A 15,336-nucleotide genomic window follows, 5' to 3' on the forward strand; every position below is an offset into this window, starting at 1 on the left:
ATGGAGTTGAATTAATGAGGGCGGTCTAGTTCAATTGTGTGCATGATGTCGGAGGCCTAATGCAGGTCGATATCGCGTGTAACCGTTATCGATCTGTTCGACTTTGTCAATGCGGGGCTTCCCGACGACGGCGGTTGTTGTCATGGCAGCGCAATTGATGGGTCATGCCACCAGATACAGCCGGCAGCCCGAATTATACGCCAATTCTGACCGACTCAACCGTTTCACGAGCCAGGGTAGTTGTGTATAGCATACACAAAATACTTCCGGGTTGAGCTGGTGCTGCATACATACACCAGCAAGCAAGGCATTTCACTACAGAGCTGCTACTACTACATATCATTTCTTCGTCTGAATTACGACCAAGGAAAACAACATCTCCAAAGGTCCCTTCGCTTCATCACCGCTCTCCTCGCACCATTTGGTCGCTTTCCCGGTCATCTCCTTACTTGCGCGTCTACACCACACTCGTTTCAGTGGACAATGCTGTAAACAAGCACGACTACATTGAGCATCATCTGAACAATTCGATTCTTTCCAGCGCCGTGCGCTTTTCGATTCACCTACCAGGAGCGACAAGACGCATCATTCACATTGTGAACGCCAACACTGATGGCGACGACCTCCCAGGTTCCGCCGTTGCGCATCAGCAAATCTGGCGCGACCGACAATAACGCTACGCCAAACAAGATGGCCTCCTCGCGACCGCTGTCCGAGATTGGCAGCACGGAGCGACGACGCAACTCTCCTTCCTACATTCAAGCCACCAAGGTAAGTCGCGATCGCGGAAGCGGCAGCAGCTACCCAGGACGTGTCGCATTTGAGCATCACTGACAGATGACTTCCAACTACACAGAAAATGATCGTATCGCGCGAAGCATCACCGTATACTGAGAATTCTTTCCCGAAAGAAACTTCACCACGGCCCTTTTGGTCCATCAAAGACGCCATGTCACCCAATCGCTACGACATCGAAAATGACCCAGAACAGGCAGAAATAGCGAGCAACATCTCGCCTACCCGTCGTGCTAGCATTGAAAAGCTGAAACAGGCCAGCCGAGTCAAGACAAGCAACATTTTCGCGATGGAAAGTAAGGCTGTATACGATCCGGCGAGCGTCCCAATCGTGGAGAGACCGGCGGCCAACCGACCACTCAGCCAACAATTGGCGAACAATAGCTTCACACGTTACGACAGCTTGCGAAAAGAGAACAACCCGCTTCGCAACCTTCACACTTCTCCGGGCAAGCTCCCGTCTTCGGTCAACACGTCGCCTGTCAAGTCTGCAGGTTCACCTTCTCCCACAAAATCATCACTAGCACGTACAAGTCAGTTCAGCGGCGCCCTGTACGACCCGGAAAATTCAGTATGGTCAGATGACGAGGAGCGCCGCTTGACACCTCGAGGTCTGCGCCAGAACAAGAGCGTGACATTCCGCGAAGAGCCTCCCATCATCAACGAGTATGAGCAACCTACTCCAGAACCCTCCATCTCCGCATCTGAATCGCGTGAAGGCAGCTGGGACTCTGAAGAGTATGACGACAATGACTACAGCTTCGAGCGAGGAAGCTCTATGGAACAGCACGACGATAGCTTTGATGATGATCTTGAGAATGCAGACAAGACTCCAGTCGTTCTTCCAGAGCAGTGGTCGCGCGTCTCTCCCGATCACGCTCGAACCGATCTTGTGGACGAGAACGATGATGTCTTCACTAGCCCATCTGGATCGTCGCACCGTAACTTCAGCCGTACCGAGAGTGTGGTCTCTGATAGCGAGTCCCGCCCGCTTCCGCCCATTCCCGGCGTGCTTCGCGAGCGTCGTCTCTCAGCTCTGAATGCTGCCGCGGAACGTGCTGCTAATGCCAGACGTGGTCTACCGACCCCTCCCAGGCGAGCATTGGGCAGCCGAGAGGAGTCGCCGATGATTCGTGCGTCACTCACCATGGACCAGCGCTTGGAAATCATGGGACTTCAGCGCAGCGGCTCCCAAGACGTCGAAGCTAAGGCGGATGCTCAATCGGATTTGCGGACCTCCCATGAGCCAGAGCACGCAAAAGCCCAATCCAATGAAGACCAAGGCGCAGATGACTCCATCGCTGATGGCTTGGAGCAATTCACAACTTCTCCTCCACGGATCTCTCGCGAAAGCATCCTACGCAAAGTCCGAAGCCGGAGATTTGATATCGAAGAGACTCACGAAGACTCGACACTGGAGGACTCGCCTCCTCGTCCGACTTACGCAGAGATGGCGGACTTTCATCCTGACGAGCCAATCCCATCTCGTGAAACCAGCCGAGAGACATCCAATTACACCCCTGGATCTTACCTTCAGGAGACGACGGTGATCGAGAAGGAAATATTCATCAAGGAGGAGCCTGTCGATGACGATGAATTCGACATGTCTGCGATAGCTCCTGTGGATGTCAGCTTCGGTGGTCTTGAGCGCCAGTCTTCAGTCTTGCGGCACAGAGTGTCCGTTGGAAGCAACGAGGATGACACCGAGTACACTCGGTACTCTACTGTCGAGCCCGAGGCAGAGAGCACTGAATTACAGGCGCATGCAGAGAGCACCCTAGATATTCCTGATGGAAAGGAGACTCTTCAGGACGCAATGCAGTTGTTGACTCTTCAAGACTACTCCCAACCACGCGTTGCATCCATCACTGCCAAGGACTTCCCAGGTCTTCCAACTTTCATCAGCTCTGGCGACTATGATTTTGGCATCAACAAATTCATGTCCGCCTCACCTCCTCCTGTTTCCGAAGTAGCCACACGCAGTGTGGACATCACCTCAACTGCTCCATCTCTCCCACCGCCAACTCAATCAAAGCCAGCATACAAGGATTTGCCACGTCCCACTTACGATGGCGCCGAATACTCGCTTCCTGGCACACCGGAGTCTGTCGTTCATCGTGCAGATGATGATGCAATCTCTGCGATCGAGGAGGGTGAGCTTCCCGAGTCAGTAATCCCGGCACCTGAGCCTGTCAGTCCTGTGGAACCAGAAGTCAGCATCGAGATTCCAGAGCGGCGCACTACTATCAAGACACGTGGAAAGCTGAAGACTCGGCCGTCTGCTACACCAGCTGATCTCATGGGTATGGCTGAGCAGCGATACATGGTTGACCGAGAGCACGAGATGCCTGCACGAGATGTAGCACAAGACAACACATTACACGACGATGACGAGTACAGCGAGGGTGACGGAACTCCCCATGGTGACTCACAATATCAACGCCAGGAGGTTGACATAAACCTGAATGTGCCTACCCTCGAAGAGGGCCCAGAGTTGGGACTTGACCGAGAGTTCGATCGAGTCATCGAGTATCAAACAGTAAGTCTTGCCACCTGTTCCAAATCATCGAGTACATTCTAACACTCGCTTCGCAGAAAGGATATCTTACCCGGCAGAATACCAAGGTGGTGGTCGCTTCTAACAGATCTTTCTCCAACGAGAGCAGTGCCACTGCTCTCTCCCATGAGGGAGCCTCAAAGGTCAGCTCTCGAGGTGCTGCATCAAAAGGCAGGCGTCCCAGCGGCGAGCAGGTTACGAAGACCGAGCCCTGGAATGGTAAGACCCGCCGACAAAGTCAGCGACACATCTCCACTTGTTCATCAGAGCCTGCGCCTCCTATGCCTGGACATAAGAGTGCCCTTGGCGTCGTTGATGAAGATTTTGCTGCAGGCACCAGCAGCCTCGAAGACGAAGTCGGAGAGGATGTTGAGCGAGGTCGCCTCTTTGTCAAAGTCGTCGGAATCAAAGATCTCGAATTGCCGCTTCCTTCGGACGAGCGTACCTTTTTCCAACTTACGCTGGACAACGGTTTGCACTGCGTCACCACTGCGGATCTTGAGATGGGCAGATCGGCCTCCATCGGACAGGAGTTTGAGCTTGTAGTCCTCAACGACCTAGAGTTTCAGTTGACATTGACCACACAACTCACTAAGCCTATACGAGCTGCACAGCCAGCCACCTCACCCTCGAAGAAGTCCCCATCCAAGGGTGCCGCCATCTCGCGATTCCTCAGCAGTCCGAAGAAGCGAGCCGAGAAGGAGCGCCAAGAGCGCGAGGCCCAAGAAGCCGAGGAACGCAAAAAGAAGGAAGATCTGATACGCAAACGTGCAAGCGTGAGACCTACCGCATGGGACCTTCTCCACGAACTCGTCAGCACTGAAAATGGCTCATTCGCACGAGCCTACATCAATCTCCGTGCACATGAGAAGGACTGCTTTGGTCGCGCCTTGACCATTAACGTCCCTTGCTACAATGAATGGGCTCTGGAGAAGGACGCCGCCGTCATCAACAGTGTCCGCAATAAGCGTGGCACAAATGCCCCTCCCATTCGTCGTCCTCCATACGTCATTGGCAATCTTCAAGTCCAGCTTCTCTACATTCCCCGTCCTAAGGGTGCAGTCGAAGAGGATATGCCGAAGAGCATGAGCGCTGCTGTTCGCGAGATCAATCGCGCTGACAAGGCCGTCACTGAGAATGTTGAAATTATTCACGAAGGCTACCTCAGTCAACAAGGTGGTGACTGCCAACACTGGCGCCGACGTTTCTTCCGCCTGCAAGGCGTGCGTCTGACTGCATTCCACGAGCACACTAACCAAAAGCGTGCCGTCATCAATCTCAGCAAGGCGTCTCGCCTCGTGGACGATAAGAGCACTCTCGTCGCAGATCCTGTTGCAGCCACGACCAACACATCAAGTGGGCGGAGCCGTAGGAGAAAATCGGCTTTCGCAGAAGAAGACGAGGGTTATGCCTACGTCGAAGAAGGTTTCCGCATTCGCTTCGCCAACGGTGAGACCATCGATTTCTACGCCGACAACACCGCCAACAAGGCCGGTTGGATGGAGAAGCTTGCACAAGTCATCGGCAACCCTGCTGCTGCCGCTGCCGCTGCAGCCGCTGCATCTGCCGACAAGAAAGGCTTGAAGTGGGTTGACCTTGTGCACGCTCGCGAGAAGTCCGAGCATGAGCAGAGTGAGAAACTCCTCAAAGAGCAAAAGGAGGAAGAGCGGCAACGACAGCAGGAGGAGTCCTCTCGGCTGCAACACCCTCAACAGGACTCTCCCCAAATGTCGGCGGCCCAGACCGACGTCGTTGACTTCGGCTCTCCATCCTTGATCGCTCCCGTACCGATTCGTTCTCCTAATTTGGGAGGCGCTCCTTTCTCATCGCCGCTTATCCAAGACGTCCCTGCTCGTCGACCGGTCTCGATGGCACCACCTGTGCCTGAAAAGGATACAGCTCGCCCGTCGACGCCGCCCATGAGCGAGCGTCGCGGTCACCGGAACCGGAGCGCAGTGAAGAGTATGATCTTCTAGGAGGGTCGTTGACGGCGCCGTGAAGGGCGTTGGCGTGACGGGTTTATGGTTTCACGATGATGACGAGGACAAGGCTCTCTTCGATTCTTTCTCTCTGGACGGTCCTTGTTCATGATCGTGAGTTGTGATGCCTTTGGTCGCTATATTGTTTCTTGTTCTTTTCTCGCAAGAGGAATCTTGATGATGTGAGATGAAGATGGTGACGCTGTCTACTGGATTGGAGCGCGTGCCACTTCTCTCTCTCTGCTTTTGAGTCTGCGCATGCACACAGGACTGAGCTTTTGTATTTTTCTGGAGTGGTGTTTGTTCTTGTCTTCTGATGCTAGTTCTCTCGTACTTCTCTCTATAATGATCACGGAAAATAATTTCAAATTATACATTTTCAACGCAGCGCGATTTCTACTCTACATACTTGATGTCTAATACACTCTGCTTCCTTCACCACTCCCTCACCCCCGGCAAACCCTTCGCTCTGATACTGTCATTCGCCCAATACTTCCCACTCACATCCCCAATCTCACCCACTGCAAGGTGCAGCACCACCTGCGCGCCTTCTTCAGCCGTCTTCGGCGGCCTCGTACCCCGCGGACTCACAATCCCACCCATATCTGTATCAATCCACCCAGGACAACACGCATTGATCAAAATCGAGGGATTTTCCCGCGCCAGAATCGCCGTCAATCCATTGACGAGCGCTTTACTGACTGAATACGAGCGTCGGGGTGGTTCGGCAAACGCGGATGAGGGTGAACTTGCATCGTAGTCATGTGCTAGTTGCTCAAGATCTTTGAGAGTTCCTTGCGAAGCAATGCTGCGGAAACGTGATGCTACTTCGGGACTGTAGGCGCGGAGAGAGGAGGCAACGGAGGAGAGATTTACGATTCGTGAGGTATGGGTGCGCGTAGTAGTGAGGTGGTGGAGGAAGGCTTGGCACATCTGGTCATGTCATGGTATGCTCGTTAGGAAATTCGAGGAATCTTGTCGATTGTGATAGATCGCTTATCATCGATGCATGTATACATACCTGTAACGTTCCGTGATAGTTCACATTCAGTGTCTTCGTGACCGAGGCGGGCGTGTCTTCGGCGTTGATGTTGATGCCCGCATTGTTGATGAGCACATCGAGGCGGTCGTGCTGCTTCTTGAACGATTCGACAAAGTTGTGGATGCTGTCCGATGAGGCAATGTCGAGTTTCGCATACGAGACTTCGTGGTCTTTGTGTGCTCTTGTCAGGCCGAAGTCGTCGCCATTTCGGGATGTCGCGACGAGATGCACGGGTCCGATGGTTTTATCGGAGAGGAGAGTCTGGCAGATTGCTCGGCCGATGCCTCGATTCTGGAGGTATGTTGTCAATTTATGACGTCAATAAGTCTAATGGGAAGGGTAGTGATTTACGGCGCCGGTGACGATAATGGTCCTGAGAGAAGCCATCGAAATTTGTTATTCGGAGTGGTGATGTTGTTCCGATGTAACAAAAGCGAAGTGCAATGGAAGTCTAACGTCACGTTAGCAACATGTGGAAAGTGGTAATTGATCTATATACAAGCTTTGACGTCCCCAAATGTAACAAAGTCATCTCGGTGTTAATACTCGCACAATTTCTGACTATGAAGAGATCCTGAAATCAAGTACGCTACACTATGTTATAACATTCTTGTCTATACCTATGATTACTACATTGAGAAGGTATTAGTGAGGTCATTAGAAGGCAAGTGGTAGCGACTCGGGCGCGAGTCATGTGTCGAAGCGGCTCGTCGCGTCGGCGGATGGACGGGTAGGGCCGCCCCCAGATTCCTCTCATGAATTATATTCCCATTTCCATGTGAATATATTGCGAACATAATTCCTCACCTCGACATAAAGCCCTCCAGCCAGCGCTCAATTCTCCGAACATCCGTTGCGAACATTACTCACACCACTTACCAACTGCACCGCAACACTAGCATTTAACAAGCATACACCGCATATACTTACCGCTTTACATACGTATTTCCCCTCATCACAACGATACCAATATCAACACCACACGAAATGGACAACTACGACGTTGAAGACCCCGCCGCGGCCATCGTCAAGGACACTGGCAAGGTCGCATTTCGCTTCTGCCCCGAATGGTACATGATTCTTCCCTTGACCAGACCGTCTCATTCTCTATCGCTGACTTTCATACTTGTAGCTCCAACATGTTGCAACCTCACGAAGACGCCGCGACCGAGACCTTGGTCTTCGAATGCTCCACCTGCCACCACATCGAAAAGTCCCTCACCGCCTGCATCTACCGCAACTCTCTCAAGGAAGATATTGCCGAGACGCCCGGCAATGTTGACGACGTCCTGGAAGATCCCACGGTACGTGACCCCGATTCCTCTGCCTTCAACAACCTGAGCATGGACGACGACGAAGATGAGGAAGAGGACGATGGCATGCTGGACGCACCCGATTTCGAACCTTTCATGTGTACCATGTGCGGACAAGAGGTGCTTTGCCCAACGTGCGGACGACCTACCGATCGCTGCCTGGCTTACGAGGTCACGGATCCGGATGGCCCTGCCAGCAAGGAGGACGTCCGCGCGGAAGCAATGGAGCGTCAACTTTCCCAACCAAGCCACAAGAAGTCCTAAACATCATCCGCATGCCGACTAAATCAAGCTCGCCATTTCATCCTCGTCTATGCATGGTATGCTGACCGAGGTTGATCATGTATAGCTGCCCTGGACTGATGAGGTCGAATGTAAGAAATGCAAGCACCACGGCGCGGTCTTCTTCCAAAGTCAACAGCGCAACGCAGAAACCGGCATGGTACGTACACGCTGCTTCCTCTGAATTTTCTTTCGAAAGTCATCACGTACTGACCGACCACGATAGGCCTTGTTCTACGTCTGCGAAGGCTGCAAGCATGTTTGGTCAACGCTCGACGACTCGAAGAAGTAGAATGTCTCCTCCAATCGAGCGGATTCTCGGGGCCCATTCGACAGCCTGGGAGAGATGTGCGTCATGCGCAAGGTCTTGCGTGTGCCGTCTGGTCCACCCAAGCTCATCTCACAAGAGTTAATCCTGAGCGGGCAGGATATTGTTTGCGATAAGTCGGCGCGTTTGATTAAGGGCGAAAGTGTTCCGCCCGTGTTGTTTTAGCGAGGCGTTTGGGAGTAAACACAAGATTGTACGCGTCTTGCTGGCATGTGGGATGCGTGTTATCATAGCTATAGCAGTGATCGCCTTTCACTGATTCGGCAATGGAATGAGATTATCTCGTGCTGTTGCGATACCGTTCAAGTGATGCGAAGAAATGTGACATGAGAGGCGACGCTCTTCTGATATACAAAACAACGTGCCGTGACTTTGGTACAGCACGTGGATGTCCTTGATGGCACGATAAGCCATCCACACAGATCTCTCGTCCATGGTCGTTCCAAAACTCCATTAACTCCTCGCCAAATGCTGAACTTGTCCTTCGATACAAATGTTCACCCTTCTACCTCCTTTCCAATCCAAGCTTGTTTCCCATCGTCCCTTCCACTGCCATGCCTGTCCCTCACAGATGCATCGGCGCCAAACTCAGAATCTTGCTCCACTTCTTATTCCTCAACTCCGATCCCACCACACCGTTTAATCTCGACCCAATTGGCTCGCCCGTCTTGTTGATCAGCACACACGCATTGTCGTCGAAATTCACCACGCTTCCGTCCGGTCGCTGACACTTCTTCTTCGTTCGCACGACCACCGCATGTCGCACGTCACCTCGTCGGACTTTGTTCGCGGCTCCCACAGACACGGAGCCTCCGGGTCCTGATTCGGGGCCGAAATTGCGCTGTTTTTGAACGACGATGATTATCCGGTCACCTGTTGGGGAATCCTATTAGCTGATGGGATTTCGGGAGAAGTTGTGGTATTTCTTCGTGTACCAATTTTGGCGGCGCGCTTGGATCGGAGGACTTTGACGCATTCGGCGACGGCGGCGCCAGAGTTGTCGATGACATTGAGCATGGTCTGAAAACGATCGGAAGGATGAATTGTCAGTTCATGGGCCATTCGAATGGCATTGTGCCCTGCTCCAAGGATGGGCATGGTACCTTTAATTGAATCATGTTTGTCTCTGTTCCTCCAAGGAGGGATTTTCCAGGTAAATTGAGGTTTTAATGGGCACGACTGACAATGCGGTTGGCCGTGAGTCTGACAATGGACGATGCCCGATATCGAATTGTCGCACAATGTCTCTACAGTCGTGATTTGATCATGTAGCTTGCGCTCTCTGCTTGTGAGCCAATAGGGAAGCGCAGACTGCGGAGAAAGGCACGGGAATGCCAGTCCTCTCTTCTCACTCATTAGGGTTGAGTCGACGTGCATTCATTGATTCGCTACGCAATCCGCCCGCAATTTGATGGGGGCCTCCCTGCTCGGTTCGGTGGCTGGACAAATTGCACCACCCCAAGTGCCATCAATCGTCCCTCCTTGTCCCCTCTGGCTGGCGTGTCAACCGGCGCGCACGCGCATATGTGGAGGAAGCGCATTTCCATGCATCCCGTCGTCGGCCTACCACTCTTTTCGATTCGTTCACCTACAACTTGTTCTTTCAGACTTCGTTGTGCGCGCGCTGACTGAATCCTCACGGCGCACACACGTCCTCCCGGCTGTCATCCTTCTTTCCCTTTTCTTGATTCTGCGGCGTGTGCTGTCCTCACACTCGACAAGGCCTAATACAAATCGCCGCTCATTACAAGTTTACCACGCAAACTAATATCATGTCGCTGGAAGACGAGCAGCACTGCAAGAGTCGACATTAATTTGCTACTGCCACTTGCGTCTTCCCTGTCATGACCTGGACTCGATCTCGACAGTGTATCGTAACAACATTCCACAACCTGGATCAAGTCGATCCAGTACTTGGTTGCTGAGTCCACGCGCAGGCGCGTGATCCGCACCTCCTAATTTTTATGCGCCGACAGTCGCCCGACTCGACAATATGCCGCCCAGGGCCGTTGATCTGGAAGAGGCTCTTCGCAAAAAGGGAGGCTTGACCCTGTCACAATTGGCCAACTACGACGACATCCTTACAGATACACTCGTCGATCGGGTAGGTGTTGAGCCGAGTGTACACGGAGTCGACCAGGCGCATTTATACTGACAGTCTTCTCTATCCAGGTCTATTTCTGGTCCTCGATTCGCAAACTCAAAAGCAACTATCATGCCTGTCGTGGAGTGCTCGAAGCTGATGTATGCAAGGCGTTACAGACACACGCAATCGTAGAGAAAGATGCGGCAGCGGCACAGGAGAAACTTTTGAAATTATCCGGCCTCTCGAAATACCACAAAGGTCTGCGCACTGAAGACGAGAAAGAACATTTTGTTCGGCACTTGCGGAAATATGTCAACATTTATCTGCCGGATTGTCCATTCGAGGTCGGCACCACAAATAGATATACGATTCAGACAGCCGAGGCCTGTATCATTGCGCGCAAACCAATCAAAAAGGGCGAGGTCGTAAAGTACTTGAGCGGGATCCAAGTGGAAATGACGGAAAAGGAGGAGGAGGAATTGTCAAGTCGTACGGATTTCAGCATAGTTCTCTCGAGTCGGCGGAAACGACCCTCGCTTTTCCTCGGCCCGGCCAGATTCGCCAATCATGATTGCGACTCAAATGCGAAGTTGAATACGACAGGTCCGCACGGGATACACATTGTTGCTTGCAAAGACATCGCAGTGGGAGACGAGATTACGGTGGTGTATGGCATGGACTATTTCGGAGAAGACAATTGCGAATGTCTATGTGGAACATGTGAGCGGCTGCTACGTAATGGTTGGGATCCGCGTGGACCGATTTTACATGAGGATGGTGACGAAGACAGCGAGAAAGCAAGTGTCAAGCGAGAGGAGCAGCCCTCGAGGGGGTGCTCGGAAGCGAGCAATGCGAGCAAGAGAAAGCGCGAGGATGTCGGCCGTGGCTTCATTGTCGAGGAGACATCCGCAAGGCACGATCGTGGAAGATTGCCAAAGCGGCCCAAAGCGCACAACGTGAAGCCCGCAGAGGAGGACCTCGACGATCCACCGCGGATAGAGCTGCAGCGGGAAGCGCCTATCGAGGAGGAAATGCAGCAGGATCCTCTATTGAGGAAAATCGTCAATCTTTTGCGAAGAAGCGCAGATCGCCCAGAACCAATAAGAAGTGTGACAATCAAGACGAGAGAACCGGAGGAGACGACTAGCGAAAATCAAAGTAACGATCATCTGGCATCTCCTTCAGAGCCGAGTCCGCCTTCCGACGATTATATATACGAACACGCCGACGCCCGAAGTGCTTCACCTTCGAAAGAATTGCCGCAACGCACGTGCGACGCGATTACAACTTCTTCCCTCGAGACTACCAAGCCTAATAAATTGCCATCAGTGAAGAAATTGCGCAGCTACTCCAGCCTTCGAACAGTTACCAACGCAACCGACTCACAAGCAGATCCATACAGTCTTCCAGACATGATGCCTATCCGTTCTGCGCTTCCTGACGAGTCAAAGCCCATGAAGCGAGGACCCGGAAGGCCGCGGAAGATCCAGCAATCAATGCAGCCTGATTCTAGTTCGTCTTCCACAGAGAGCATTGACTCGTCGTCAAATCAATCGTCAGGCTCCTCTAGCGTCACATCGAACGAGTTTGTCCCGGGTGCAATAGCCCATCGGATTTGCGAGTCGTTGATCTCTAAAGGTGGCGAGGAGGATGTACAGGACAACGAGTCCGCGATAGACAATAATCGGACAATATCAAGAAGTACTACCCGTTCACAGACACGCGAAGACACTCCGCTACGATCTCCGGAGAAGTCATCTGATCGACGGAGATCAACACGAGGAAATCCGCTCTCAAGTTTACAAAAATCCGAACTGCCAACGAAAGCAGTCCGCAGCATCGAACAATCACAAACCGACACCGGCCTCGACGATTCAGATTCTCACGTCAAGCGTGGAATTCCACGCACCCCCAAAGACTACACCCTCTGCCGCACACTTCTGCTCACAGTTCACCACCGCTGGGTCGAATGTCGCAACTGCGATGAATATTTCCTCCAAGCCGACGCCTACCAAACGCGCATCGCCTGCCCGCGATGCGAGCGCCACAGTAAACTCTACGGCTACCACTGGCCCAAGACCGACCGCGAGGGCAAAAACGACAACGAACCTCGTATCCTCGACCACCGACTCATCCACCGCTTCATCGACGCGGAGGAGGAGAAGTCAGAGCGAAAAGGACGGAAAGCGCTTGCGGATTTGCTTGTGAAGGAAAGAGAGGGAAGTGAGCGGCAACAGAGCGAGGAGGAGAACTCTTTGGCTATTGCTGCGATTGGGAAGGCAGGCGAGAAGGTCATGCGGAGGAATTTCAGGAGTAGTCCTCGGCGCAGCGAGGCGCGGAGGAGGGGTTTGAGGATGACTATGTGAAGTAAATGGATATATAATTGCATTGCATTGCGTGGGAAAGGAAGGAATGCGCGTTTAGGTTTTTTTTCGTACTATTTGTCCTGGGACCAGGACCAGAGAGGACTGATGTTTGTTTGTTTCCCTCAAACTCGGCTGTTTCTGGCGGCATTCCGTTCCGCAAGGGTTTTCAGACCTTTACATACGCACGCAATTAATGACTTCCTGTTCTGATTTTGAAAATGTCAAATCATCATCGAAACCACGTTTTCTCACGCAGAGGCAAATAGCTTGCTACGTCCTCAGTGACGGAATGTTTGTCCATCCGAACCAGCGGTCAATAATCATTCGTCTGCGCCGCAAAAAGGACGTACACAAACATTGCGCTTGTCCGTCCTCGTTTGTCACTGTTTGTTTCCCGATTTACATTCCTTTTGCTCGAACGGGTAGTTGCATATTTCACATTCCAGAACGCTCAAATTCCCACACCGCGCAAGCTTCCGATCGCGCATCCCGGCACATTCCAGACGAAATGATTGTCGTAATTGCTCATTTGTCCTTAGGGGCTTGTGTTGGGTAGGATAGTGGACAAAGTTCAGACGGGCAGACAGTTTCGAAGCACGCATTGATAGAGCGGAATGTTCGCATCTGGGAAATGCATTATTCCTTCCAGATAGTGTCTTGTCTCGTCTTGTCCTCCTGCTCTCCTCGTCTTTCTCTTGTCGAGCGTCCATTGGAATCTGAACAAAGCATTGGTCCGGACCTTACCCACAATCGCAACTTCCTGGAATCGTTCGCATTGAACCCACTCACTCACATTTGATTTCCATCCAAGTCTTGTTCCAAGGATAGCACATCGGGTCCAGAAAAATGCCGTGGCCAGACCACTGGCTCGCTCCTCAGGCGCGCTACTACCCCGTCTACCATCGCCGTCCAAGCCGCTACGATATCGCCCTCTCGGAACAAAACTCCCGGCTCGAGAGACGTCTGGAGACACTCGACGAAACCAACGAAAAGATCAAAAAGCGACTAGAGAAGCAGAAAACTCAGGGCGTCAAACTCAAGAACTACAACAAAATGACCGTCGAAGAATTGAAAAATTTCGGTCGTGCAAAGGACTTCTCGGACACGATCGACCGAGGAAGGAGGAGATCCTCATCAGCCGACTCTCATCGCAGACACCATCATCATCATGGAGGTGGTAGTGGCGGTGAAGTTTGCTGTGATAAATATCGAAAACATCACCATCATCATCATTCAGGCCGTATCTCCCACGATCATCACAGCCACGGAATTCGATGCGGCTGCCACTCCCGCTGTAACGGATCAGATGGCGATTGTCCTCCTGCTTATCCTCATCATCCCCATCATCATTGTAATGGTGGTGGGCAATCCGGTGGCGATCTATCCTCATTCGATGAGAGCCGTCTTGGCAAAGTCGAACGGGAAGTCAAGGAGATTTCGGATGTCACGTTCGGGACAAGATTGGAACATAAACGTGCCTCGCAGCGTTACCGTCTCGGGCAGGATTTGCGAGATATGGGATTTCCGGGGCCGAGTGAGTGGTATTGAAAGCTTTGATTCTTGTGTGGGTGAGCCTATTCAAAACAGCCCTGTCTTCGGCTTGGTCGGATGAGATGTGGGAGGTAATGATACACGAGCTAACGACTTTGCTTCAAGAGCCGATTGTGGCGTCCCGGGTGACTCACCGATAGAGGTCTTGGTGGTGGACCTGCATTTGTCAGGTACGCAATGCAAATGTTCTTTTCGAACGCCGAGGGTGATCACAAAATTGATAAAGCCGCATTGCCGACAAAGTGGTGTGAGAGGTGATCGAATGAGGCGAGGAAGTGCGGTGCCCTGGGTATTCAAAGATTGATGGCATTGGGGGGAGTTTGGTTTGATTTGTGATTTCTCGATATGTTGCATCCGTGTGCGCACGCTGGCTTTGTGAAGGTTTCTCGATTGCGATACACCTTGAATGACTTACCCACTTATCCTCGTGTATTCTTGCCAAAGTGGTCGAGAGCCCGTGACGATAAAGACTGTCCAGTCTTGTCAGGGCATGCTCCCTTGTAAGAGTCTCACGAGCCCCTGTGAGAATGTCATTATGACACAACAACTGTCATCGTTGAGGTTTGCTATCACGGAGACAATGATTTTCGTCCTCAGACGTAGTCGCAGTACCACATTTGCGGTGCAAGTTCGGCATGGCGGACCAAAGCACATGCATAATGCACGACCACATTTCGCTTTAGAAGCGCTGGGCGTTGCAATGCTCGGACGCCGGAATGGTCGTTGAACCAGATGTCGTGATAGTGATACCCGTGTATGCGGTCGTGTGACGGTCACACGGCCTGGTGACAACCGAGCGCATTCAGGGCTGGGTCATTCTCTGATGACAAAAGAAGTCACGTACTGACGACAGAATCGCGGTGTACGTTGCTCTATGAATTTTCAGACTTACTATGGCTCCGACGAAAGACTGTCTTATGAGCTAGGTTTGAGCACGAGACCACGCATCGAGGAGTACACAAGGATATGGATGTGTTGTCGGTGGCATATATGGAATTGAACGTGCCGTGGCCTCAAAGCTGCAGAGAGAGCATTGG

At 52.2% G+C, this 15,336-nt stretch overlaps 6 protein-coding genes across 6 annotated transcripts; 4 read left to right on the forward strand and 2 right to left on the reverse strand.

Annotated features, from left to right (window-relative positions):
• Nucleotides 1–332: 332 nt before the first annotated feature.
• K489DRAFT_432316 (DUF1709-domain-containing protein) lies at nt 333–5,723 on the forward strand. The gene is made up of 3 exons (XM_033608479.1): nt 333–771; nt 857–3,334; nt 3,391–5,723. Exons 1-3 carry the CDS (start codon nt 613–615, stop codon nt 5,326–5,328), a joined length of 4,575 nt encoding a protein of 1,524 aa, XP_033459567.1. The 5' UTR covers nt 333–612; the 3' UTR covers nt 5,329–5,723.
• K489DRAFT_340304 (NAD(P)-binding protein) lies at nt 5,684–6,875 on the reverse strand. Its single transcript, XM_033602260.1, has 3 exons — nt 6,725–6,875; nt 6,353–6,664; nt 5,684–6,264 (listed from the first exon to the last, which is right to left on the reverse strand). The coding sequence occupies exons 1-3, from the start codon at nt 6,758–6,760 to the stop codon at nt 5,767–5,769; spliced, it is 846 nt and encodes a 281-aa protein (XP_033459568.1). The 5' UTR covers nt 6,761–6,875; the 3' UTR covers nt 5,684–5,766.
• Nucleotides 6,876–7,360: 485 nt separating this feature from the next.
• Nucleotides 7,361–8,260, forward strand: K489DRAFT_320963 (uncharacterized protein; the record flags this gene model as incomplete). Its single annotated transcript, XM_033601503.1, has 4 exons — nt 7,361–7,443; nt 7,506–7,677; nt 8,036–8,128; nt 8,195–8,260. 4 exons carry the CDS (start codon nt 7,361–7,363, stop codon nt 8,258–8,260), a joined length of 414 nt encoding a protein of 137 aa, XP_033459569.1.
• Nucleotides 8,261–8,508: 248 nt separating this feature from the next.
• K489DRAFT_358831 (54S ribosomal protein L38, mitochondrial) lies at nt 8,509–9,570 on the reverse strand. The gene is made up of 3 exons (XM_033602590.1): nt 9,400–9,570; nt 9,232–9,316; nt 8,509–9,169 (listed from the first exon to the last, which is right to left on the reverse strand). Exons 1-3 carry the CDS (start codon nt 9,412–9,414, stop codon nt 8,862–8,864), a joined length of 408 nt encoding a protein of 135 aa, XP_033459570.1. The 5' UTR covers nt 9,415–9,570; the 3' UTR covers nt 8,509–8,861.
• Nucleotides 9,571–10,289: 719 nt separating this feature from the next.
• Nucleotides 10,290–12,748, forward strand: K489DRAFT_371358 (uncharacterized protein; the record flags this gene model as incomplete). The annotated part of the gene is made up of 2 exons (XM_033603235.1): nt 10,290–10,400; nt 10,469–12,748. The coding sequence occupies 2 exons, from the start codon at nt 10,290–10,292 to the stop codon at nt 12,746–12,748; spliced, it is 2,391 nt and encodes a 796-aa protein (XP_033459571.1).
• An 846-nt stretch (nt 12,749–13,594) lies between these two features.
• Nucleotides 13,595–14,296, forward strand: K489DRAFT_371359 (uncharacterized protein; the record flags this gene model as incomplete). Its single annotated transcript, XM_033603236.1, has 1 exon — nt 13,595–14,296. The coding sequence occupies one exon, from the start codon at nt 13,595–13,597 to the stop codon at nt 14,294–14,296; it is 702 nt and encodes a 233-aa protein (XP_033459572.1).
• Nucleotides 14,297–15,336: the final 1,040 nt, after the last annotated feature.

The sequence above is a fragment of the Dissoconium aciculare genome, assembly GCF_010015565.1.
Source record: "Dissoconium aciculare CBS 342.82 unplaced genomic scaffold K489scaffold_7, whole genome shotgun sequence".
Classification (NCBI taxonomy): Eukaryota; Fungi; Ascomycota; class Dothideomycetes; order Mycosphaerellales; family Dissoconiaceae; genus Dissoconium; species Dissoconium aciculare.

What these genes read in the sequence shown, in the direction of transcription:
- K489DRAFT_432316 (XM_033608479.1), top strand. Translation starts at nt 613, where the DNA reads ATGGCGACGACCTCCCAGGTTCCGCCGTTGCGCATCAGCAAATCTGGC. An exon ending in CCTACATTCAAGCCACCAAG is followed by an intron (nt 772 to 856) that starts GTAAGTCGCGAT and finishes CCAACTACACAG; the next exon opens with AAAATGATCGTATCGCGCGA. An exon ending in GAGTCATCGAGTATCAAACA is followed by an intron (nt 3,335 to 3,390) that starts GTAAGTCTTGCC and finishes CTCGCTTCGCAG; the next exon opens with AAAGGATATCTTACCCGGCA.
- K489DRAFT_340304 (XM_033602260.1), bottom strand. Translation starts at nt 6,760, where the DNA reads ATGGCTTCTCTCAGGACCATTATCGTCACCGGCGCC. An exon ending in CCATTATCGTCACCGGCGCC is followed by an intron (nt 6,665 to 6,724) that starts GTAAATCACTAC and finishes ACATACCTCCAG; the next exon opens with AATCGAGGCATCGGCCGAGC. An exon ending in ACTATCACGGAACGTTACAG is followed by an intron (nt 6,265 to 6,352) that starts GTATGTATACAT and finishes TGACATGACCAG; the next exon opens with ATGTGCCAAGCCTTCCTCCA.
- K489DRAFT_358831 (XM_033602590.1), bottom strand. An exon ending in CAAGCGCGCCGCCAAAATTG is followed by an intron (nt 9,170 to 9,231) that starts GTACACGAAGAA and finishes ATTCCCCAACAG; the next exon opens with GTGACCGGATAATCATCGTC.